Here is a 24,441-nt window from a genome sequence, read left to right on the forward strand (position 1 = left end):
GCCCAAAGTTACACGCTCCGTCTGTGGGAGAGCCAGGAACAGAACCGAGGTGCCCTGACTCCAAGTCCCATGCTTTCCAGACTAGACGATCATAAGGGTCCCTTCTGACCTTAAAGTCTATGACTGACATGAGACTACCCAAGAGAAGGGCCAGATTCTGCCACTCTCACACACACTGAAGATGACCTTATTCTGAGAGCAACCCCACTGATTTGGGTGGGGAAGAATCTGTCCCCAAGCAATATTTTTAAAGCAATGTTTAAAGAACCCAATACGTGCTTAGTAACATAGGGAGGGAGATATTCTGAACCAGTCAGTACTGATCGCTCCTCTTCCCCTCAGGGCTCCAGAGCTAGTTTCGAACCCCTGGAGTCACTCTGCAAAAGGAGCCGGGCAGCTCAGCACTTACCTCGAGAAAGGCTCTGGATACAGGTCCTCTCTCTCTCCCCGTCAATATTTAATGTGCCACCTGCCGCGAAACGGGATGTGGAGGTGCTTTGACAAGCAGATTGGAAAGTCGTCTAGCTTCCTTGCAGCATCTCTGCTGGGCTAGCGTCTACTGCCCACTACACTGGGCTGAGTTGGGTTTATTTTACCCCTACACTGCTTGCAATCGCCATTTAGTGGCTTGAAAAAGCACCATCTCATCCTAAACCTCCCCGGCTCCCAATTTCCATTTGGCAACCCCTTTGCGCAGCTTCCTTCCCTGCCCTGGTTTTGATTTATTTCTCCTGTTACATCAGCGTCACCCCTGCTATCGGCAGCTGGAGGGTTTAGTCACCTGCTCATTGCAGAGAGCCAGACTCCTCTGGCTACAGAGATCAAACTCTGCTCCCCCATAGCAGTTCTCAGCTGGTATACGGTCTCTCAATGACCAGAGCCAACGGTCACAGTCAGAGCAGCCTCTACACTGCTCCAATTTATGCCAGGGCCAGCTTGAGAATTGGGGCGCTGTGACTGGTTCCCTGATTGCTTCTCTCATCTGCAGGACCAAGTGCCTCTTCGCACAAGAGAGGATCTGGCCCATAGTTAAATAAATATAGACCTTGCACACTCCATAAGAGCTGCAGGCAGGAAGCAGGCTACATTAGGGCATGAGGATGCTCATTCGGTATTGAAGTCAACTGGGAAAGCACTTGCACCTTGGAACACCAGCTTAGGCCAGTTTCATCACACGTTTCAGATGCTGTTCAGGTCCAAGCAGATTTCATAGAATATCAGGGTTGGAAGGAACCTCAGAAGGTCATCTAGTCCAACCCCCTGCTCAAAGCAGGACCAATCCCCAGACAGATTTTTGCCCCAGATCCCTAAATGGCCCCCTCAAGGATTGAACTCACAACCCTGGGTTTAGCAGGCCAATGCTCAAACCACTGAGCTATCCCTTCCCCCATTTATTTTACTGCCAGGCGGTTTTCAGGAATTGCAGATGACGCTGCAAGAGTTGCCCATCTTACACACCCGTGAGATGGCGAGCTCTAGATCCCTGGCCACTTGGGTCAACAGGGAGCATTGCATGGTGGGACCTTTAGTCTCCAAGGGCTGCTTCTCTATACTCAAGACAAGGACAACTTCTGGCTACATTGTACAATCCTGTGGGCTGCACTTTGGCTACCCCAGCTGGATTCCCAACCCCAAGGCTGAGCCACCAGAAGAGACCAAACCCACCTGCAGACGCTGGCTCTGCTGCTCCATTTGTGCTTCCCCTCCCCTTCGACTTCTCCAAGGAGGTTTTCAGAGAGCTTTGGCACATCCCTTCCCTTCTCCTCTTTAGCCTCCACAGACTCCCCATCCTCTTCCAAGTTGTTTTCGCCTGGCTTTGGCTCACAGACAGCCCTTCTTGCTTTCTTCTTCACAGAGACGGGGTTGTCTCTGGCTGATGCATTAGTCCGCCTGCGCTTTGGCGCCACAGCACCATCTTCTGGGCCTGTCACACCATCATCTCTGCTGGCCGTGGCAGTTCGCTGCCTCTTTTTATTGGTCGCTTTGACCTTCTTGGGTCGACTGGGCCCGTCCCCTGTTCTACAAGAGGCTCCTCCCTCCCCTCCTGAAGTGTTACCAAGCTTCTCCTGCTCTGCTCCCTGATGGGCATCCTTTGGGAGAGTCTTAGGTTTACTGACACGTTCTTTGGCAATGCTGATTTCAGCAGCACCAAGCGTCGAGTCCATCCTGCCGTTCCCTTGGGTTTCACTAGTGCCCTGTTCGTCCTTCACAGCCACCCTGCAGCCATCTCCACCACCTTTCATTAGCTCGTCCCCCTCCAGCGCAGCTCCTTGCCGGTTTCTCCTAGAAGGATCCCGGTGTCCCTGCAGCTTCCAGCTCCCCAGGAGGCAGTTTCCTAGAGGTGGAACATGCTCACTTTCCGGGGACTGAGCCCTAGCTCCAGTGGTTTGGTTCAGGGAACGGTCATGCAGAGGTTGGGCAACATTCCCCTGCAGGGCACGGCCTGCTTTTGTCTGTTCTTTGTTCCTGCCATTTGAGGTAGAAGCACTTTCCTCTCTTGGTCTCTCCCCTGCTTTCTCCCTGATGCCCTGACACCTGTCCAGCCAGCCAGGATCCAGGGAGCCCAGTCTCTGGGCCACAGTCTGCTTCAATTGCTGGAATTTATTCACCTCAGGGCTCGGCTTCAGCCCTGCAGACAGGATGGTGGGGGCCAGCCTCGATATCGATGGCGGGAGGAGGAGGTCTCCTGGCTCATTAGGATCAGAGTTAGTAATGCAGTCTTTGTTGCTTTTCAGCGATGGCATCTGGGGGGACTTTGGAGATGCACCCTGGTTGCTGTTGTCTGAGCTCTTCTCCAACAGGGGCACAGCTGGCTTCCCTCGGGGAGTCAAGGACTTCCTCAAAGTTATAGGACGCTCCTGCAATCAGAATTAAATGGTGGTAAATTTTCGGCATTCCCAGTCTAGGCCCTACACTACTTCTCTCCGTGTCGCCTCTATACACAGACACCCTTGGAATCCAGCTTCCCCAGGCCCTTTCCCGCCCCAAATCCAAGTTGCTCCTACAGAATCACTTCTTCCAGGATGTCTACAACAAGGGGCACAAACCAACAGCTAAAAAACAGCTCCAAAGTATTCCTTCCTCTGGGCTTCCTGGTGCCTCCATCAGCTCTGCCAACTCTTCAGGGCAAAGACTGGCTTCACTGCACAGCCTCAAGTGTAGCATCAGCACATATAGAACTTATAGCAAGCCCCAAAGAAAATGTTAGCTCTTTAAAAACCCCCAATGAATAACCAGTCGTGCTAGCATCACAGCTACTCCGGGTAGCAGTTCTTTGGTGCACCAATGGCTTCCAAACGGGTTCCATTTGCTTTCCCACATCAACTCTCGACACCCATCTTCTCCTCACACTAAAGGGAAGATGCAAGAACAAAGACACTTTCAACGGATGCCTCCCTCTGATGAGAATGAGTGACGCTTTTAGAGCGCCCCAAAGGATGCGAAGGGCCACGTTCAACCGGCCTTACTCATGATGCAGCATGAGTGCAAGACCCAGCAGAATTTGGCCCAGATTAACAAGCTATGCGCAGAGGGATCGCTTCAACAATCAGTGAAATGCAGCCACCTCTGGAGTGGAACGTGGCAGCTGTTTTAACAAACTGCTCAAAAACTTTGGGACAGGAAGTGAAGAATATGGCATCCAACAGAACCTGCTGGTGAGGTTTCGTGCTGTAGAATGTAGATACCCAAATGAAATCTGATCATGACACTGGAAGTAACACCTCTACTCCAGGGGAACATGCCAGGGGATCTTTAGTTACTACAAGGAGTCAGGAGCTCTGGTTTAGGCAGCTTTCATAGAATCATAGAATATCAGGGTTGGAAGGGACCTCAGGAGGTCATCTAGTCCAACCCCCTGCTCAAAGCAGGACCAATTCCCAACTAAATCATCCCAGCCAGGGCTTTGTCAAGCCGGGCCTTAAAAACCTCCAAGGAAGGAGACTCCACCACCTCCCTAGGTAACGCATTCCAGTGCTTCACCACCCTCCTAGTGAAATAGTGTTTCCTAATATCCAACCTAGACCTCCCCCACTGCAACTTGAGACCATTGCTCCTTGTTCTGTCATCTGCCACCATTGAGAACAGCCGAGTTCCATCCTCTTTGGAACCCCCCTTCAGGTAGTTGAAGGCTGCTATCAAATCCCCCCTCATTCTTCTCTTCTGGAGACTAAACAATCCCAGTTCCCTCAGCCTCTCCTCATAAGTCATGTGCTCCAGACCCCTAATCATTTTTGTTGCCCTCCGCTGGACTCTTTCCAATTTTTCCACATCCTTCTTGTAGTGTGGGGCCCAAAACTGGACACAGTACTCCAGATGAGGCCTCACCAATGTCGAATAAAGGGGAACGATCACGTCCCTCGATCTGCTGGCAATGCCCCTCCTTATACAGCCCAAAATGCCGTTAGCCTTCTTGGCAACAAGAGCACACTGTTGACTCATATCCAGCTTCTCGTCCACTGTGACCCCTAGGTCCTTTTCTGCAGAACTGCTACCTAGCCATTCGGTCCCTAGTCTGTAGCTGTGCATGGGATTCTTCCGTCCTAAGTGCAGGACTCTGCACTTGTCCTTGTTGAACCTCATCAGGTTTCTTTTGGCCCAATCCTCTAATTTGTCTAGGTCCCTCTGTATCCGATCCCTACCCTCTAGTGTATCTACCACGCCTCCTAGTTTAGTGTCATCAGCAAACTTGCTGAGAGTGCAGTCCACACCATCCTCCAGATCATTAATAAAGATATTAAACAAAACCGGCCCCAGGACCGACCCTTGGGGCACTCCGCTTGAAACTGGCTGCCAACTAGACATGGAGCCATTGATCACTACCCGTTGAGCCCGACGATCTAGCCAGCTTTCTATCCACCTTACAGTCCATTCATCCAGCCCATACTTCTTTAACTTGGCAGCAAGAATACTGTGGGAGACCGTATCAAAAGCTTTGCTAAAGTCAAGGAATAACACATCCACTGCTTTCCCCTCATCCAAAGAGCCAGTTATCTCATCATAGAAGGCAATTAGGTTAGTCAGGCACGATTTCCCCTTGGTGAATCCATGCTGACTGTTCCTGATCACTTTCCTCTCCTCTAAGTGTTTCATAATTGATTCCTTGAGGACCTGCTCCATGATTTTTCCAGGGACTGAGGTGAGGCTGACTGGCCTGTAGTTCCCCGGATCCTCCTTCTTCCCTTTTTTAAAGATGGGCACTACATCTTGAATACTTTCCAAGGATTCAATATTACAACAGGATAGTAAATATCCAAACCTAATTTCCATTGCTTCTGAAAATACCCGCTTTGCCTTGGGCAGGAATTAGCAGCCTCTTAAAGGAGAATTCCTGTGATTTCAGTCCCATGTGCTGAACACATCTAAGAGATCTCACCAGATATCAGACTCGTTTTCATTATGCAGCAGCTCCTGAGCGAAAGGGTTTAACCAGCCCAGAAGAACTACCTTTGTGAACAGCACCAAGCAAGGGCAAATCAAAGCTTCATTAGATATTCGGTGGGAACTAAAACAAACAAAATGTATCAGCCCCCTTTCTCCAGCCTTGTTATCTGAGAACAGCAGAGTCAGATGAAAGAGGAGCCTCACACAGCGCCGGGGGTGCAGTCTAACCCCTCAGCTGGTTTGCAGATCACCTCCGTGACCTCATGAAAATGGATCACGTGACTCAGCATCGTTTGAACTGAGCCCCTCTCACTCGTAGAGGGTTTTGCAGAGTTCACAGGTTTGATTTGCTAACAAGGTTCGCTGAAAATTTGCTGGGCACTCAACCCTGGGGCCCTGTCTGGAAATGCAGCGGGGCATTTTCCTCCTCTTCTGAGAAAGGGCCATGAGCCGCTTTGAGAGGTGCCTCCTGGGCTCTCTCTCCACTGCCTGCCATGCAAGCTTCATTTCAAACTGCGCCTGCACACATGAAAGGGAGGGGATTACGCAGGCTGAGCCTCTGTACTAAACAGAGGGGCAGCTGCAGGCTACAGCTCCCAGCATGCAATGTGCCCTCTTGATCTAAGCTTGGCCTCCTGTGGAGCATCCCGTCCCAAGAGCTGTAGTCCACCCAGTCTGCACTTCGGCATTAAAGAGGAGAGCAACATTACTGAATTTAATGGCTCACACGTTGGCCACCTCTGCTGTTTGGGACTAGACATGAGATTCTGCCTAGTGAATCCATTCAGAGTGCTAGAGCGACGTCTCCTCTCCTAAGCCTATCACACAAATGCTCCTCCTTCGGAAGCCCAGGGGTTTGTTCATCAGAACTACCCTGAAGTTACCCAAACATCAAAGGCCCTTTCACGGAGTTGCCAGACCTTTATGGCCGCTCCCAGGTTGGCTTTCAGCTTCATTCCAAAAAACTGCGCAGACGCCTTTAGGGTGTCACGGTCCTGGTGGCTCAGCTTGGGGGCTGTCTGCCCTCGATTCAGATGTGCGCCCCAGCAACCCGAGTCAGGTGCCTCGAATAAAGAGAAAACAGTTAAACCAAGCTAGAGCACTTCTCTAGGAGCCAATTAGAGAGCACAAGCACATGATCACTGATCTTTGAGATGGGGGGGAGGGGGGATGAAGAGCCAGAGAGTACCTACACATTAATAAGTAACACTGTACTATCCGTTAGCCCTCCCAAGAGGGCAAAGGGAGCTGGATGGAAAACATCAGGCCTTCAGGTGTGTATCAGCCCATCATCCTCTAGTGCAGTGGTTGTCAACCAGGGGTCCGAGGCCCTCCAGGGTGCTGTGAGCAGGTTTCATGGGGGCCGCCAAGCAGGGCCAGCATGAGACTCGCTGGGCCCCAGGGTAGAAAGCTGAAGCCCCACTGCATGGGATTGAAGCCTGCGCCCTGACCCCTGCCACTCGGGGCTGAAACTGAAGCCTGGGCAATATAGATTTGGGGGGGCCCCATGGCATCAGGCCCCAGGCAATTGACCTGCTTGCTCCCCCCCCTACGCCAGCCTTGGCTTTTGGATGCTGAAAACCAGTTATTGTGGCACAGGTGGGCTGTGGAGTTTTTATAGCTTGTTGAGGGGGCCTCAGAAAGAAAAAGATTGAGAACCCCTGCTCTAGTGCAGCAGTCCCCAAACTTGTGAGGGCCCCCCCCTTAACCCTGTCCACACCCCAGGGCTGGGACCATGGCTGGGGGGACACATGCAGACAGAGGTAAGGGGTCCGAGGCTAGGCCGGGTCTGGGGGCAGGAGCAGAGCCGCAGCCGAGCTGCGGTGGGGGCTAGCAGCCGGGCCCGTGGCCAAGTGTGGCTCCACTCCCAGCCTTTCCCCCAGCCTCTGCCCCAGGCCGGGAATGGAGCTGTGGCCAGTGGCCAAGGTTGGGGATGGGCCAAGGCGCTCAAGGGGACGGGAGCCAGGGATGCAGCTGGGGGCCGGACTGGAGCAGAGCTGGGGCTAGGGAGGGGCTGGATGGCACTCTACAAGTGCCTCTCCACAGCAATTCAGTCATACCACCTCTCCGAGTGGTATAATCACAGTTGATGTAATTAGGTTGATACAGTATCAGTATAGACACTGTGTTGCTTACGTTGACTGTTAATGGCCTCCAGGAGCAGTCTCACAATGCCCCATGCTGACAGTACAATCAGTACAAGCGCTCCTGGTGAGGACGCACACTGCCAGCACAAGGAGCCAAGTGTGCAGACACAAGCGATTTAATAACTGCGGTGGCTGTATGCCGATGTAACTTAGGTTGATTGTTGCAATCCCTCCAACCCAGAGCTAGCAAAGTCCGTGCAAGTTCTGCATACACAAGAGCTGCACAATCAGGTCTTGTCACAACTCCCAGAAAGAGATGCCCCTGCAAAGACGCTGCTGAGCTCAGCAAAGCACAAGTGTCCCTTGGTTACCTGTTCCACTGCTGGGGTTTCTTTAGCAGCTTGCTGGCAAACTGAGCTGGATTCAGGGGGGCCTTGATGCTCTCTTGCTTGCTTTAGCACTTTATACTCTCTGTATAGTTCTGTGCATTAAAATAAGGATGATAAGAGTAGATTTCATAAGGTAGCTGGGACACGTTCCATGGTCTTATTTCTGTTGGAAAACCCAAGCAGTAATGTACTAGTAGAGGAAAGCAGACACCCATTCCCCGAAGAACAAGGATGCTGTAGATTTAAGTTTGGAGGGATTTGATTTGTACATAAATAATTATGTCTAAAGACCCTTTCCTGACTTTTGAAAGCTAATTTTTTACACTAGCTGGAATTGATAAAAACCAAAATCATCCTCATTGTTATTTATACAACATTTAACGACTGCCATCGGGATTCACAACAGATCGAGAAATCAAAGCACAATATTTGATTACCATATTTCATGTCTTAGGCCCGACCTTAAAAACATGCATCTGCTTAAACTTGCGCACATGAGTTTTCCGGTTGAGTTAATGGACAACTCCCATGTGTAAAGTTAATCATGTGTATAAGTATTGGCAGGATTGGGCCCCAAGATTTAGTTTCTACGCATGAGGTAGTATGTGCTGAAATTGAGCGACCCCTCACACATGTCCCATCGAAGCATACATCAGCCACGTGCCCAGCTGAGGTGCCTTATGGGCCTGGGCCCCTAACTACAACTGATTTCAATGGGAATAATTCGGGAATTTCTCCTGCTCCCTATTGTTTCTGAGTGGAGAGAGAAATCCAATATTACTGACATATGCCAATTAAAATCTAATATTTCCAGGCCTAACGTCTTATTAAAGACTTTGAAATACAGTATTTCAAGTCTAAGATTGAACATTGTTCTCTTCTCTTTAAATAAACTTTTACTTTAAATGCCCATTTTCTATATTGACTCAACATACATAACAATAATTTTACTTTCATCTAGCACCCTCCAAGGATCTCAGAGTGCTTTATATAAATTAGTATAGGTCCCAGTGAAGCAGGGCAGCAGCATCTCAAGTTCACAGAAGGGGAAACTGAGGCAGGAAAGTTAAGTGACTTACTCAAGGTCACAGGGAAAGTATGTGGCAGAGCTGTATGGGGGTGGGGAGCCATCCTACTTACCGATCACCCCAAGGGAAAGGAGAGCCTTTCCCGGGACAGCTATAGCAAAAGTCTTATCTCCTTTGCAGTCAATGGTGATTTTTCCCATGGGCTGATCCTTCATTAGTGACACAGGCACACCCTCCCCCTCACCCCATGAAGCAACTGTGCAGTTTGGGGAGTTTATAGCTCATACTTACTCTTTGTCTCCTCTGGAGCCTCTTCCATATCAGTCTGTAAAACAAATACTAAACTATTAGGCATTAATCCCAGGTGCATGTGTGTTTGGAGAGAGGCTCTATCCCTCCCACTTGCTCCTTGTGTTCTTCTCCCACTTGGAACCACCTTCTCTCCTCCCTGTGCACCAAGTGCCCTAGGCAGCCTGCTTCAAGGACTCCTGAGAACCCTTCTGTTCCACATTGTTTTCCAGCTAGAATGACTCTCAGCCCCTCCATGTTTATCCCGCATGGTTCATACTCAAACCTTTATGCTGCAAGCTTTTGGGGACAGAGATTCACTCCATCTTTCATCTGGTGCATGTGACCTACTGCAAGGCACTGTCTACATGTCAGTGAGCGAGGTAACGAAGTGAAACCATCCCACCTAGCTCCTAATTCAGAGGAAAAGGTGCAGTAAGAGGCCAGGTCTCCAGATGACGATGGTAGAATTCACATTAATAACTCTTACCACATAGCACTTTTCAGGTACAAAGCCTGTTCCACACATTTCAGTAACCTCTCTACTCCCTGAGAAATAGCAAAGCATTATCTTCATGTTACAGATGGGGAAACTGAGGCACAGAAAGACTCAGGGACTTGCCCTACACAACAAAGGGAGCCAGTGGCAGAACGACGATTAGTTCTTAGCAGTTCCCAATTCCTAGATGATACTGCCTCAACCTCCTTGAAAGGACATGCATTAGGGCACAGTTAGAGGGAATTAGGGCTTCCATTTCTCAGGCTTTATTGCTTGACAAAATTCAGGGCGATTTTTTTTTTTGTCAGATACATGGAAAAGGAAAAGGCCAATTTTCTGTGCAGCCCAACATTTAATTATTTTCTTTTAAAACATTTGTGGTGCCCTGGACACTGATGTCACCCTATTGGTCAGAGTGTAAGAATGGGCTGTTATAAACAAATAGATGGTGACTTAAGGCCCTGCACGTACTTCACTTTAAGCACAGGCGTGGTCTGTTGTCAGATGTTCGGCTGGGTGTGTGGTTCCCTCGGTGTGCCATCCCAGCTTTGCACAGGCAGCCGGCACAGCAGATGTCGATTGAACCACCCAATGACCACAAGATCCATTAAAGTACAAAAACAACGAGGAGTCCGGTGGCACCTTAAAGACTAACAAATTTATTTGGGCATAAGCTTTCGTGGGGTAAAAAACCCACTTCATCAGATGCATGGAGTGAAAATTACAGACACAAGCATAAATATACTGGTACTTGTAAGGTAACTCCCTTCTCTTCACGTATCTGAAGAAGTGGGTTTTTACCCACGAAAGCTTATGCCCAAATAAATTTGTTAGTCTTTAAGATGCCACCGGACTCCTCGTTGTTTTTGTGGATACAGACTAACATGGCTACCCCTCTGATATTAAAGTACAAAGGCACCCGGCCAGGTTTATTGTCGACAAAGCACGATATTAGTATCCCACAGACTCTACCGGACCACTAATACATGTATGCCCTTAGCAATGGATGCAGCTCAGTGAATGGTGGGACTTTCCATTCCCCCCCTAGGCCAGACAAAGACATCCCTCTGAGGTACCATTTTATACACCAATACAAACAAGATCCCTATTGCCCCTCTGACATAGGTAGTTATTGCCCCCAGACGTGGTTAGTTACCAAACTCTGAAGTGGCTAACCACCACCCATTACCTTGTACCTGTTGGTTTGATCAAAACATCTCTATCCATCACAAGGTCATCATCTTTAGGAGGGGTCAATGTGTTCTCATTACCTTTGGGGTGTTTGTACCATACTTGGTATTGGGGTGTTCTGGTACCACCCTCCTGGAATGTGTTTGCGTGAGTGTCCTGTGCCTAGCCTTTCTTAGGAATGTGTGTTTTTGCAATACCAGCCCTGTTCTTGCCAGGTTCTGTGAGCTTGCAAGCAGGCAGAGCCTGACTTCTACTAATTTTGGCTCTTTGCTTCATATCAGCAAAGCTTGACCACTACTTTAGTTCAGGCCTTAGGCCTCACACCAAGCTGCTGATACAAGGCCTCATGTCTCAGGCTCCCTTTCTAGTACATTCCCCCACTTTTTGTCTTTTTATGGGGAGGACATTTACCCATCACTCTGGAAAAGCATAATGAATAGACTGAAGATGACCCAGTGGGCTAAAAACTGTTATATGGCCACCTTACTTTACCATTCATACATTCATGCCCCATCTGTCCCTTGGTCTGCACATTCCTCCATGACTGATGGACAGATTTTATTTTCAAATTGTTTTTATCTCCTTTTGGTGGGCCTGGGAATGGTGGGCCCGGGACCTCGATTGAGGAATGTAGTTTTATGACTGAGCCTTGGGGGCACTCCCAGATAATTCATATGTATGGATAATATGGATATGGAAGCCTAACTCCAACTGGGGCCTCCAGACAGTACCATAATCCAAGTAAATTTTAACCTTTGAATCTCTCCAATCCCCCTGGGAGGCTGTGCTCCAGAATGGCAGACTCTTCATTTTATGCCTCCTTCATATCACCTTGAACAATTCCTAGCCTTCCTTGGCATTTGAACTTGCAGACAGTTGGCACCCCAGGGTGTTGCTCAGCCAAACTCTAAAGATTTAGCTCTTTTAATCTTTCCTCAAATCAGTGCAGACAGCAGCAGAACCACATAATCCCCAGCACAGATGAACATGGGTAGGTTTAAATCTGCCCTTCTCTTTCCTTTTTTTTTGGGGGGGGGGGGGGGGGAGGAGAGGGGGCAAGGCTAGTCTTAAACCTCTGCTTCCTTGAGTCATATCCCCTCCCATCCCTGCACGGGTACCTTGCTCGGTTTCCTCTGGTGCTCCTGAAGAAATGTCGTCTCCCATTTTTTCAGCAGGACTTTGACCTCGTTGTATCTGTCCATGGCGCCGAAGGCCTGACCCTACTCTGAAGAACTGCACCAGCTGTAAATATTGCACAGATCTTCAGATTAATCCTCTCCAGAACCAGCCATTTGCAGTTTTATTAACAACAGGCAGATATCCCCCACTGCTTTCTGGTGAATACTATGCAGTTGTCATACAAGCACCAATCTATAGGCACATCCAGGGGAAGTCAGTGTGATGTAGCGCCAAGGCTCTGACCACTTTAGTCATTGCAGATGGCGTCTGGCAGGAACCTGCACTTTAACCGCTACGTAGTGGGGACTTTCCACCAAGGCTGCTAATCCACTAGCTATCTCAAGTGGTTCACGCTGTCTATGCTCCATAGATGGGGCAACTGGATACATTCCCACTATGGTTTGAAATCAGTGCAGTCCACCGCTTCTCTTCCTGTCCCAAACTGAGCTCCCATGTTCCACTCAAGAAGGGAGTGCAATATTGTCACAGTTCAAAGCAACTGCACCAGTATCTCCCCTTAGTGGCTCAGCAAGGGCACCCACTCTCAGACTCCTACCTCCACAGCTGATGCCTCTCTTTGTCTCTTTGCTGCCTGAGCATGGTATTCTCAGGGTGAACAGTTCCCTGCCTTTGCTGTGTATTTCCCAATAAAGCAGTGGTTCTCAAAGTTATGTACTGGTGACCCCTTTCACATAGCAAGCCTCCGAGTATGACCCCCCCTTATAAATTAAAAACACTTTTAAATATATTTAACACCATTATAAATACTGGAGGTGAAGCAGGGTTGGGGTGGAGGCTGACAGCTCGCAAACCCCCCCCCCATGTAATAACCTTGTGACCCTAAGGGGTCCCAACCCCTAGTTTGAGAACCCCTGCAATAAAGACTGTCTGGCTAAACAGACCCGCTTGCCTTCTCTTCAGAGACTGATAACAGAGGGGGTGGCTACAGCTGTAAGTTACCACACAGAGCTTTCTAAGAAAGCCTACTTTATTCTTACCGTAAAAACCATTACAGAGAAAATATATTAAAACAATAACAGAACCTACACACGTACTGATCAGCTTACCAGAGTTCACCGCAATTGTAATGCGGGTTCTGGCAGGATAAGCACTTCACCCCTCCTCCCTAGGGAGTCTTTTGTTTACAAGTTTCAGAGTAGCAGCCGTGTTAGTCTGTATCCGCAAAAAGAACAGGAGTACTTGTGGCACCTTAGAGACTAACACATTTATTAGAGCATAAGCTTTCGTGGGCTACAGCCCACTTCATCGGATGCATACCTTCCAGAGGGGAAACTGAGGCACAGAGGGAGAGACTTCACCAGGGTGAGTCAGTGGCAGAGCTGGCAAGAGAACCGGGACCATCCCCCCGCCTGAGAGGAACCCTGGCGTCCGGGACCATCCCCCGCCTGAGAGGAACCCAGGCGTCCGGGACCATCCCCCGCCTGAGAGGAACCCAGGCGTCCGGGCTCGGCCTCCGCCTGAGGAGCCCACCCCAAAGCCCAGAAGAACCTAGGCACATGCCGCCCCCCGCGTTAGAAGGAACCCAGGCGTCCGGGCTCGGTGCCACAGCCCAGCGGGCAACGAAGCTAAAAGGCCCCGAAGCCCCGGACTCACCCGCACCAGTCCGGCTGGCTCCCGCACAAACCTCCCGCCTGCCCGGAGCGCCCACCAATAGGAGCGGCCGCAGCGGGGGCGAAGGCGCCAGCTGCCCAATCACAGCCCCAATCTCCAAGGAAACGCAAGGACCCGCCTCTCCATTCCGGAAAACGTCGTTACCGGGCACGCCTCTGCGTCACCACGCACACCCGGAAGTGCGGTGGCCTCAGGTGGGGCGGGGCCTGTGGAGCCCGGAGCGGCTCCGGGGGTTCGGAGCGGGAGGGGGGAGACTGAGTGAGCGCGCGCGGCCTGGCCGGTGGGGAGACGGTAAGTGCCGGGGGCCTCCTCGCGGCTGGGGGCGGGGCCTCAACCACGGCGGAGTTGGGGGAGGGGCGTGAACCCCCCGTGGGGGGGAGAGGTCTGAGGCGTGACCCTCCCCCCGAGCGCCGGGGCCTGGGGCATGAACCCCCTGGGGAGGAGGGGCGTGAACCCTCTGAGGCAAGTGGGGGAGGGTCTGGAGTAGGGGGGACATGAGCTGTCTGGGGGGCAGGGGTGAAATGGGGAGAAGGGTTTGACCCCCTCCTTGGGGGACTGAGCCCCTCCCAGGCAGTAGTGTGTAAGGGGGGGGTGACCCCCTCCTTGGGGGGACTGAGCCCCTCCCAGGCAGTAGTGTGTAAGAGGGGGGGTGACCCTCTCCTTGGGGGGGACTGAGCCCCTCCCAGGCAGTAGTGTGTAAGGGGGGGGATGACCCTCTCCTTGGGGGGGACTGAGCCCCTCCCAGGCAGTAGTGTGTAAGGGGGGGGATGACCCTCTCCTTGGGGGGGACTGAGCCCCTCCCAGGCAGTAGTGTGTAAGAGGGGGGGATGACCCTCTCCTTGGGGGGGACTGAGCCCCTCCCAGGCAGTAGTGTGTAAGGGGGGGGATGACCCTCTCCTTGGGGGGGACTGAGCCCCTCCCAGGCAGTAGTGTGTAAGGGGGGGGGAATGACCCTCTCCTTGGGGGGACTGAGCCCCTCCCAGGCAGTAGTGTGTAAGGGGGGGGATGACCCTCTCCTTGGGGGGGACTGAGCCCCTCCCAGGCAGTAGTGTGTAAGCGAGGGCGTGACTCCCCTTCCCCCCCACCCCAGCAGCTGTCCGTTCCCCTAACCCTGCTGTGGGGCTTTTGTCCTCCCCTGTTGCTCTTTCCCCAAACGTCTCTGGAAAAGGGGCTGCAGGTTCTGTTCCCCTCTGCCCCCCCTCCCCCAGGGCTGTGGTTTTGTGATATCTGTTGCCCCACTCACCCCCCATTGGAGATGTCTCCTGCAGCGTCTCCTCCTAGCAGCTTCCTCGATCGCTTCCAGCAGAACCGGGCCCAGAAGAGCAGGTTCCCCTGCAGGGGAGTCGGGGCTTGTTCTGCTGATGCTAAAGCATCATTTCTGGATGTCAGCAGCTTGTAAGAGCTGCCCCCTCTTGTTGGTCAGTAGGTTGTAGTCCAGTCTGCTCCAAAGGTGACTGGCTGAATCCCAGCATCTCCTGGTCTAGCTATCCCTCTCTGCCCTTCTTCTTTGGTGTTGGGTGGGAAATAGAGGGAGGAAGGGGTTATGGGAGCGCTACATGGGTCATGAGGTTATCGTTGTTTAATTTCCCCATGTGTGTGCCACTGACCAGCCTCAGTGGCGTGGGAGATGGCCAGGATTTGGTGCCACAATTGGCTGGACCACACAGTGATGTTATGGTCAAGTGCAGTGGGATGAGGCATGGGCGGGCCGCATTGTGGGATGGGGGCTGTGCTCATGGTAATGGAGCTAGTTGGTTTGAGAAGAGTGTACTGTACTAGAATGACTCTTGCACTATGTTTGGTCTTTCACTACTTGAACCCCCAGATTCTGTGGCTGAAACCCTCTGATGGCCAGATTGTTTGACTGAATAGGTGGAACAAGGCTGCTAACAGGCCAGGAGGGGTCGCTGTCCCATCCCCCTTAGAATCATAGGGTTAGAAGGGATCACAAGGGTCATCTACTCTAACCCCTGATCTAACTTCCTTGATTTCTGTCAGGATCAGCCTAAGGAGAGAAGGGGGGAGGAGCAAACCATCATGAAGGTGGGGGCCAAGTGGTAATCTGCCAGTGCTGGCTGACTTCTTCTCAGCAGTCTGGGCAAAGAGTGGCCAGTATCCCTAATTTACGTGCTGTTTAATCCATAGTAGGTGGCTAATACAATCCCGGATTCAATCACAGATAGGCTGGACGTATTGGCTGTTGTAGCATTTATTTATATATATATTATAGTAGCATCCAAAAGCCCTAATTACAATCAAGGTATGTTGTGCTAGGTGGTGTTACACACACGTGGAGAGAGACCACCCCTACTAAATAATTAAAGACAAGATGCAACAAGTGAGTAAAATATAGTAGAACAGCTCACGTGCTTACATAGACTAGCTAGTGCTCAACCGGAGAGTTCCTGATCATTCTGATAATGTATTTATATCAGTATATGTAATATCCGCAATCCCCAGTGATCCTCTAACTAGAAGTGTATTTGGAGGAGGAAAGGGCAGTGGTATTATGGACCGGTTCAGGAACCGAGCTCCAAGCATGAGGTTGTATAGAAGGAAGCACAAAGATGGTTGTGGGAGATGTGGACAAACAGGTGGCTGAGGCAGATGTTATTAGCAAAGCAGAGGGGTTGGGGGCAGAGTGATAAGATACAAATGGGGATAAATAGGGAGGAAGGGGTACTTAGTTCAGCTTTAGGATGATTGTGTTAGGGCAGTGGCTCTGCTTTTTGGATCTGACCTCACGTACGTAGTGCTTCCCAACTTGACAACTGAGATGAGTTTGACTGAAGACCAAGGAGCCCTAGGGGAGAGAAACTATTAATGCACAATTCCTAACATATCGAGCACTCCATCTTTCTCCAGGACTCCTAGCAGAGCCAGCTAAGGTGTTGGGTCTGTTGGACTGAGCCTTACTGCCCTGCCCAGCTGCAGTATCTCTGGGAACAGTGACTGTTGTGTGTTGGTTCAAGATCTAATGGCTACTGAGAGCCATGGGATTGCGCCACAGTTTCTGATTCCATTTATGTTAAGTGGGGGCATTTTGGTTCTGAGCTTTCTGGTGAAACTTAATATAAGAGCTGTTGTGCTAATCAGAGCTTTGCTACCTGCAGGCTGTAGGCAAGACCATTCCCATCAGGGTATGCAAAAGGGACTGAGTCTGAAGATGAATAGATCTTATTAGTTCCAGAGCTCTGAGGGATACTGCTGCCTGCCCGCTGTATTGGAGAAATAACCATTTTAGTCCATGACCATAGACACATTGGCCCCATGCTCTTCAAGGTCAGCAGTGGGCTATAGATGACCTGCTAGAGGTCGAAGAAACAGTAGAGAGACATGTGGGCATCTTGGAAGAGAAATTGGGGTGGAAGGGGAGGAACTTGGTGGTCTATGCGGTGTAGGGGGGAAGGAGGGCTACAGGGAGGAGACATGGGCAAGGGAAGAAGAGCTGTGAGTTGGTCAGAGAGGACCTGCACCCTGGCTGGTCTTGTAAAATCAAGGACCAACAGTGCGCTGGGGGCTTGTAAACAGTTTAGCAAATTGGAACCACAGGGTTAAATTTCTGCAGTTCTGGGGGTCCTCCTCTGATTTCTAGCCCCCTCCTGTAGTAAGAATGTCGGTGGAGCACTGGAGGCAGGTGGGATCTTTCCTACCTGAAGTTGCCTTTCTCTGTGTGGCTGGCTCTCGGAGAGCAGAAGAAGCAGAACAGGTGAGATGAGGATGGGGTATGTCTCTCCTGCCCACTCATCAGCAGCTGCAGGGAACAATGCAAAAACTGGTTAATTCCTGGTGAAAGTCAGGGATCTCATCAGGAATGTTGCAGTGTGTCCTGGGGGTAAGTGTATCATTAGGTGTTTCTCTTCTCTTTCAGTGGTTCTGTGAAGCTGGGGCTCTGGCTTGCTGCCTCCCTGCAGCCATGCACTCCCTCGTGTTCCTCTGTGCACAGAAGGTGGTTTCCCACCACTCCACGGTGCGCGGTGCCTTGGAGTTCATCCCAAAGGAGTTGTATCCAGTCTTGTTCAAGGCAGCTTTCATGGACAAGAGGACCCTCGTGCTGCAAGATCTGGTGCAGACATGGCCTTTCCCGGTACTCAGTTTCCAGAAGCTTTTGCGGAAGTGTCAGCACTGTGACCGGGCTCTGCTCCAGGAAAAGCCCAACAAGCTGTGTGTGCAGACTGTCATCCTGGGAGTGGTGACCTATCTGAATGAGGCTCTCGAAGACCGACTCCACAGCCAAAGGTACCTGTCAGCGTACAGCTCATTACCTACCACAAGGGTCACGTGCTGATGAGACTAAACCATACTGGGAGGCAGTGGGGGAGGAGACTTACAGTAACACACTAACACTGGGGTTCTCAAACTTTTTTTGCTGGGCCACCCTTTGAAAATATGAGGCTGTGATGACCTCACTTCCCCAAAAGTGATAGCAAAAATACTGTACATCCTCAGGAGCACTAAATGAAGCATGGAATCATTATCCCTGCAGCCAAAGGCACTGAAGCCTCTCAAAAAGTGTAAAGCAACAGTTTTCAGGAATAAATACGTGGACATTTAAGATACACGTTTTCTGGGTAAAAAAATAGACAACAGGATACAGCTTGGGGAGCTGGAAGCCTCTTTCAGTGATTGTGGCAATAATGATAATTGTCCAAGGATTGTGGCTTTATACGCAACTATATACAAACAAGTATCTGGACACTTCATGCGAGGGGTGCTGCTGTTTTGAAGCGCACAATTTTTTTTCAATCGCAGCTCCAGGGAACTGAGGCAGACCCATAAATCATCCTCCACGTTCAGTTTTCATTTTTGAAATATGAACAAATGTCCGTGATTTGGTATTGCCACCCTTACTTCTGAGCTGCCTTCAGAGCTGGGTGGCTGGAGAGCGGCGGCTCCCAGCAGTCTCCTTTATTTGGGAACTTGAAATATGGTAACCCTAGCAAAGGATCTAAAGGTTACCACAATATTTTTTGTGATCTCGTGACACCCTGATAATAGCCTTGTGACCCCCTTTTGGGTCGGGACCCCCAGTTAGAGAAACACTGCACTAATAAGTTAAATGTTATTGACCTGGGGCCTCTGGCCCTTTAGTACAACCTGCAGTGATGATCCAGCAGGGCTGGGACAAGCTTTGCTTTTATTCTTGGTTGTGTGACAAGAAAATATGGTGGTTTCCATATTTGGGCTTGTAGTTCAAATTGAAATTGCACTGTGTCCCTCTGGAGGAAGAGCTGCTGATCTGAGGTGCTGGGTGCTGACTTAAATCTGGGTGGACCAAATGTTCCAGGTATTTTACCATGTTAAACCGGGCATCCAATTTCAGTTTCCTCAAATTGCAGCAGAATGGGATGACTCTCAGGTAGCAGCTGCTTGGTAAATGCCTCCTCTGGCCCCTTGCATGTGATTGTGCTACAGACTGCACTTTGGAAGCAGGCTCTTTGGCCGTTATGCATGTGGTTTCTCTGCAGTGTGGCACTACCAGCCTGTCTGCAGCATTAAACAACTTCCATTTGTCAAGTGACAGGCCATAAGCAGCTTTGGGAGGTGGGACACAGTGCAGTAATTCCTGCTGGTTGGCCACTGGTTTTATCCATCCATGAGCATTGCTCTCTTCCCTTTGGAAATGGAGGGAACGGTCTTAAATCTCAGCCTATCTTAATCATTATGCAGTGCCCAAAAGTACAAGATGCTTTTTATTTTTTCTGTAAAACAAAGTCCGTGCCAGGGAAGGCAGTGAGGTTCACGGGATAGGGGTTTGAGCAGAAATCAGGAGACCTGGATTCTAGTCCCTGCTTTGTGACCATGGGCTTTCCCCCTCTGTGGAACAGGGACAGGGACACTTAGCTTCAGAAAGCTTTGAGAGCCACGCCTGAGATGCTCTAAATCTTATTGGCACTGAATAGTGTCACTCTTATTTTAGAGACAGTGGTGGGAGATGGGGTGGGGGGCTAAGGGTTGCAGTAAGATCACTTGGTTCCTCTGTTCTAGTATGAACAAAAGACGAAAGCTAGGCAGAGCCACAGGCCGTGCGTCTGGAACTGTTAAACCAAAGAGCTAATCCTTAGGCTGCGTGTCACATCATCTGAGCAACACAAGTGGTTCAGTCTTTACAGCTGCCATGAGAAGGGAGATGAGGCCCCAGTCCTGGAGTGAGAGCGAGTCTGTTCAAGCCAGTAATTGATACTAACACCTCTTCCTCCCCCCACTGGGTTCTGGTTCCCAAGCCACTGGGAGAGTGGCCATATGGCCCTGTGTGGGGAACGATCCTGCAGTAGCTGGGTGAATGAAGTAGGTCTTTTCAGTCTCTCATTATTTTGCTCCTTTTTTCTTGTCTTCCCCAGCAGGAGGCAGCGCCTGCAGGTTCTGGACATGACGGGGCTTCAGGATGATGGAATAGACCAGGGCCCAGAAAGCATGAGCCTCTGGTCCAGGACCGTGACCCTGGCGAAAGCGTGCATTGACGTTTCCAAACACCAGAGCAAGTGCACCAAGCGCACCTCGAAGCGGAGGAAGGGCCCCTACAGCAGCTCGGTGGCTCTGCCGCCGCCACAGCCTGTTTCTGTGGAAGTCCACGTGGATCTCTTTGTGAACAGCACCTCTTATGGAGTCCTTAAAGATGCCTTGCAGAACAACGCCAACAGCATGCTGCGGCTGAAGTGCCGGGACTTCCGGGCTGAGGAGCTGCCCATTGCAAGTACCGTGGGGCTCCTGGAGTTCCTGGATCCCACGGGTGTTCGGCAGGTGGATCTGAGATTCAATAACCTGGGGCTGTCTGGCCTGAGGGTGATTCTCCCGCACATGGCAAAATTCACCAACCTGGTCAGCCTGAAGCTGCCCTACAGCAACATTGATGTGAGACGGCTCTCAGCGGGGATGGAAGGAAGCCTCCACTACTTCGCCACTCAGCTCAGTAGATTGTCCTGTCTCAAGGAGCTGAATTTGGGCTCCTCCAGGCTTTCCGGAAAGCTAAGGCAACTGCTGGGGTAAGCTGTTTGTAGGGCCGAGGGGGCCCAGCTGAGGGCTGCACTGGCAAATTGACAGGAGTGTGAGTGACTCTGTGTAATAGACCAGGTTGCAGCTCTTCTTTTGTGACCCATGGAGACTACAGGTCCCATCATGCAATGCTTCATCTTGATCAGAGAAGTTTCTTTGCATGTTGAGACCTGTATTCTGCAGCCTCCTTTAACGTGAAAGTTTGGCCAGTGCACTGCAGGTCCCATCGTGCAATTCTCCAAGCATCCAGACTTTATAACTAGCATTAGGGATGTTCGTCACCGTACGAATCTGCAGCTTTAATGTGGGTCTTGATTTGGCCCTGAGCTACTTGGTGGTGTGGCCTTTTCCAACCATTTTGATTTCTGTCCTCTGCGAGCTACAGTAGTTATCTAAAATGGAACTTACGCTTACAATCTTTCTTCCCACCAGTGATTTGCAGGGTCCCTTGGAAAGCCTGGAGCTGGCCTTCTGCTACCTGCTCCCCAATGACCTCGCCTACCTTTCGCAAAGCCTTCACACCCCCACCCTGAAGAAGCTGGACCTCAGCGGCAACAACTTGTCTGACTCGCTTCTCCAGCCCTTCCAGCATCTCCTAGAAGAGGCCTCCTCATCCCTTCTCCACCTGGACATCATGGAGTGCCGCCTGATGGATATCCATCTGGAATCGCTTCTCCCCGCCCTGTGCCGCTGCTCTCAACTTCGCTACCTGGGGGTGTTTGGCAACCCCCTCTCTACGCGGGGGCTGAAGAACTTGCTGCAGAGGACCATGGGCCTATTGTACTTGCAGCTTGTCATTTACCCCTACCCTGTGGACTGCTACAGTGAGAACCTGCCATGGCCCCCCACCTCCTCTAACCTCTTGAATGGTTCTGTGGATGAAGAGAAGTTTTCCAGGGTGAGCGCTGAGCTGCAACAGATGCTGCTGACTGCATGCAGGACCGACTCCGTCTGGACCACGAACTTATGCAGGCACAATACCTTAGATTATTTTAATTTGTAGCTCACCAGGAATGCAAAACGAAGGAGAAAACAAACTGATAGGGCTGATCATTTTTAATGCCCCTTCAAAGTTGAGCGGTTCAGTGGACGCAGCAACAACACGTTTATACACTTTTTTTTAACAGCATCTGTTTAGTGCATGAATTCAAATGGAAGTTCTCTTCTCCCCTTCTGCACCTCCGTTCAGTAAAGCTGCCAGGCTCTATGCCTCTTTATCCCTGGCTTATCCCAGATAGTGCCGTTGCTATCCTGTCTTACTGTGCCTATGACCCGCTTACCCTATGTAGGTTGTTACATGCCCCTTACATGACTTTAGTGTAGCCCTGCAGAATTCTTAGCAAAGTGTACTAGCCACAGGACAGATGCAGCAGCCCAACAATTAGAAGGCCTCTTCTAAAAACACCGATCCATTCCTAGCTTCTGAGCAGTCTGCTCTTCTTTCTCTGCATGGATTACCTCATCTGAAAATCCCTCTCTTCTAATGTATCCCATCATTCTCTCTCACGTGTGCGTAGGGCTTAGAACTGTTACCAGTCATGTAGTAGCCAGAGCACTAAACCCACTAGCCAGACAGATGTGAAAGGTGGGGAGACCTATATTTAGGGACAGCTCTCCTATACTCCTGCTCTGCTTTATGGCTGCTGCAAGTGGGGTGTCTTGTGCTACTCTGTCCTTCCCCCAGCCTTCACTTTGGAGTCCTCCTGTGAACTGAATATTTCCTCCATCTCTGCTGTTGCATGGAGCTTTCCTAAGATGTAACAAAATAAAATTGGCTCAGTTCTTATCCATTTCACAGCTGCTTGCAGAGTATAGTAGTGGTGAGACTGACAACACCCCTGTCGGTTTTCATGCTTCTGCGGGCGCGTGGAAGATCTGAGTAACAGCAGAGGCATTGGAGTGGTATGCAGACTGACTGTTTACACTCCCCTTGTACGCAGAAAGCTTCTTCACAACTAGAAACGTTTTCTTTTTTTAAATGAGAGGTTAGATCCTGCAGAAGATGATTCATGCTCCCTGGTATACTTACCAGCCATGGGCATGTGGTAAGTGAGGATGGGTAAGGAATGGTGTCCCTAGCCTCTGTTTGTCAGAGGGTGGAGATGGACGGCAGGAGAGAGATCACTTGATCATTGCCTGTTGGTCCACTCCCTCTGGGACACCTGGCATTGGCCACTGTCGGTAGACAGGATACTGGGCTAGATGGACCTTTGCTCTGACCCGGTACGGCCGTTCTTATGTTCTTACGTTGTTAATGTGGAGTTTTTCAGCTTGGTGTAGGGGCTGAGTCTCCCTTCCCCTTCCCTACACTCTCACTTCTTCTCCATTTGAAGAATACTTTCTCCTTGGAAAGCCTCGTTACCTGGCCAAAGTAAGTAGTGTTACAGTCACAGCCAAGGCTTAATTCCTGTTCTCTCCACTGAGACCCATTTCTCCTCTAGACCTCTTGTCCTCCTCTCCCTAAAATATCTCTCTGGCTTGGCACACACCCAGTACTTCATCTCCCTGGTCGATCTATCCACTTGCTCCAACCTCTGTGGGGACAGCTTTTGCTGATCCCTCTTGGCTTCTTCTCCATTCATTTGCTGGTCTCCTATTGCCTTGAATATCAGACTTTTGGTGTAAAAGCCCCTTTGCTTGGAACTCAAACTAGAACTTTTACTAAGTGCTACCAAACATCCAATAGGGAACGATCCTGCATTAGCTGAGAGGGACGTAATCTATCTCTTCCATCTACCATATGCTCTCGGCTTCTGCATACCATTCCACACTCAAGCTGTGTGGCTAGCCAGTTCCCTTCTGGGTGGGTTTGTTGCTACCTGTCTAACTTATGTCTGGTAAAAAGCAACAGAGGGTCCTGTGGCACCTTTAAGACTAACAGAAGTATTGGGAGCATAAGCTTTCGTGGGTAAGAACCTCACTTCTTCAGATGTCACGAAAGCTTATGCTCCCAATACTTCTGTTAGTCTTAAAGGTGCCACAGGACCCTCTGTTGCTTTTTACAGATTCAGACTAACACGGCTACCCCTCTGATACTTATGTCTGGTAGTGGCTTCTTTCTTCCCTTGTCTGTAAAATCCCACAAGATTACTTTCATGGCCTTCTGCCCTGTCTACCTGCATAGTTATCTTATCACTCCCTTCTAGCTTTAACTCAGGCTGATTATATTCTACTGCACATAACTTGACACCTTCAACGATCCCTCTCTTGACCAGTTAAACTTCTGGCCTCATTTTAACTCCCATCAGCTTAAAGTCTTCAAGCCCCACCTGTTTCTCTTGGGCAAGAGGACCTCCCTCCCATCCAACTCCATTTCTCCTCTTGACACACACTTGTGGTTTGTTTTTGCTGTCCAGAACTTTGGCATCAGACTCTGAACTCTGCTCTCCTTCCCACATCCTCTATGGCTGCATATTTGCTTAGATAAACTTCTTTGTTCTGCAAAAAGAACAGGAGTACTTGTGGCACCTTAGAGACTAACACATTTATTTCAGCATAAGCTTTCGTGGGCTACAGCTCACTTCTTCAGATGCATAGAGTGGAACACACAGACAGAAGATATTTATACATACAGAGAACATATCTTCTGTCTGTGTGTTCCACTCTATGCATCTGAAGAAGTGAGCTGTAGCCCACGAAAGCTTATGCTGAAATAAATTTGTTATCCTCTAAGGTGCCACAAGTACTCCTGTTCTTTTTGCAGATACAGACTAACACGGCTGCTACTTTGTAACCTGTTCTTTGTTCTGGCCACTTTGAGGGAATAATCGTGC

The 24,441-nt window shown here is 50.2% G+C and overlaps 2 protein-coding genes across 3 annotated transcripts in view; one reads left to right on the forward strand and one right to left on the reverse strand.

Moving 5' to 3' along the window:
- RECQL4 (RecQ like helicase 4) overlaps positions 1-12,066 on the reverse strand; it is a 37,930-nt gene extending 25,864 nt beyond the window's left edge. Inside the window, exons 1-5 of the mRNA XM_065398656.1 lie at positions 11,983-12,066; positions 9,178-9,211; positions 7,841-7,950; positions 6,303-6,446; positions 1,666-2,858 (exon numbers count right to left, since the gene is read on the reverse strand). Coding sequence (XP_065254728.1) covers positions 1,666-2,858; positions 6,303-6,446; positions 7,841-7,950; positions 9,178-9,211; positions 11,983-12,066 — 1,565 coding nt within the window. The remainder of the gene's footprint in view (positions 1-1,665; positions 2,859-6,302; positions 6,447-7,840; positions 7,951-9,177; positions 9,212-11,982) is intronic.
- Positions 12,067-17,559: 5,493 nt separating this feature from the next.
- LRRC14 (leucine rich repeat containing 14) lies at positions 17,560-23,390 on the forward strand. 2 transcript variants are annotated; one of them, XM_065398737.1, is made up of 3 exons: positions 17,560-17,914; positions 20,017-20,658; positions 21,101-23,390. In XM_065398737.1, exons 1-3 carry the CDS (start codon positions 17,592-17,594, stop codon positions 21,669-21,671), a joined length of 1,536 nt encoding a protein of 511 aa, XP_065254809.1. In that variant the 5' UTR covers positions 17,560-17,591; the 3' UTR covers positions 21,672-23,390. The 2 variants fall into 2 exon arrangements, with proteins under 2 accessions (XP_065254809.1, XP_065254810.1); XM_065398738.1 differs by having other exon boundaries at positions 20,020-20,658.
- Positions 23,391-24,441: the final 1,051 nt, after the last annotated feature.

Source organism: Emys orbicularis, chromosome 2 (genome assembly GCF_028017835.1).
Source record: "Emys orbicularis isolate rEmyOrb1 chromosome 2, rEmyOrb1.hap1, whole genome shotgun sequence".
In the NCBI taxonomy this organism is placed as follows: domain Eukaryota; kingdom Metazoa; phylum Chordata; order Testudines; family Emydidae; genus Emys; species Emys orbicularis.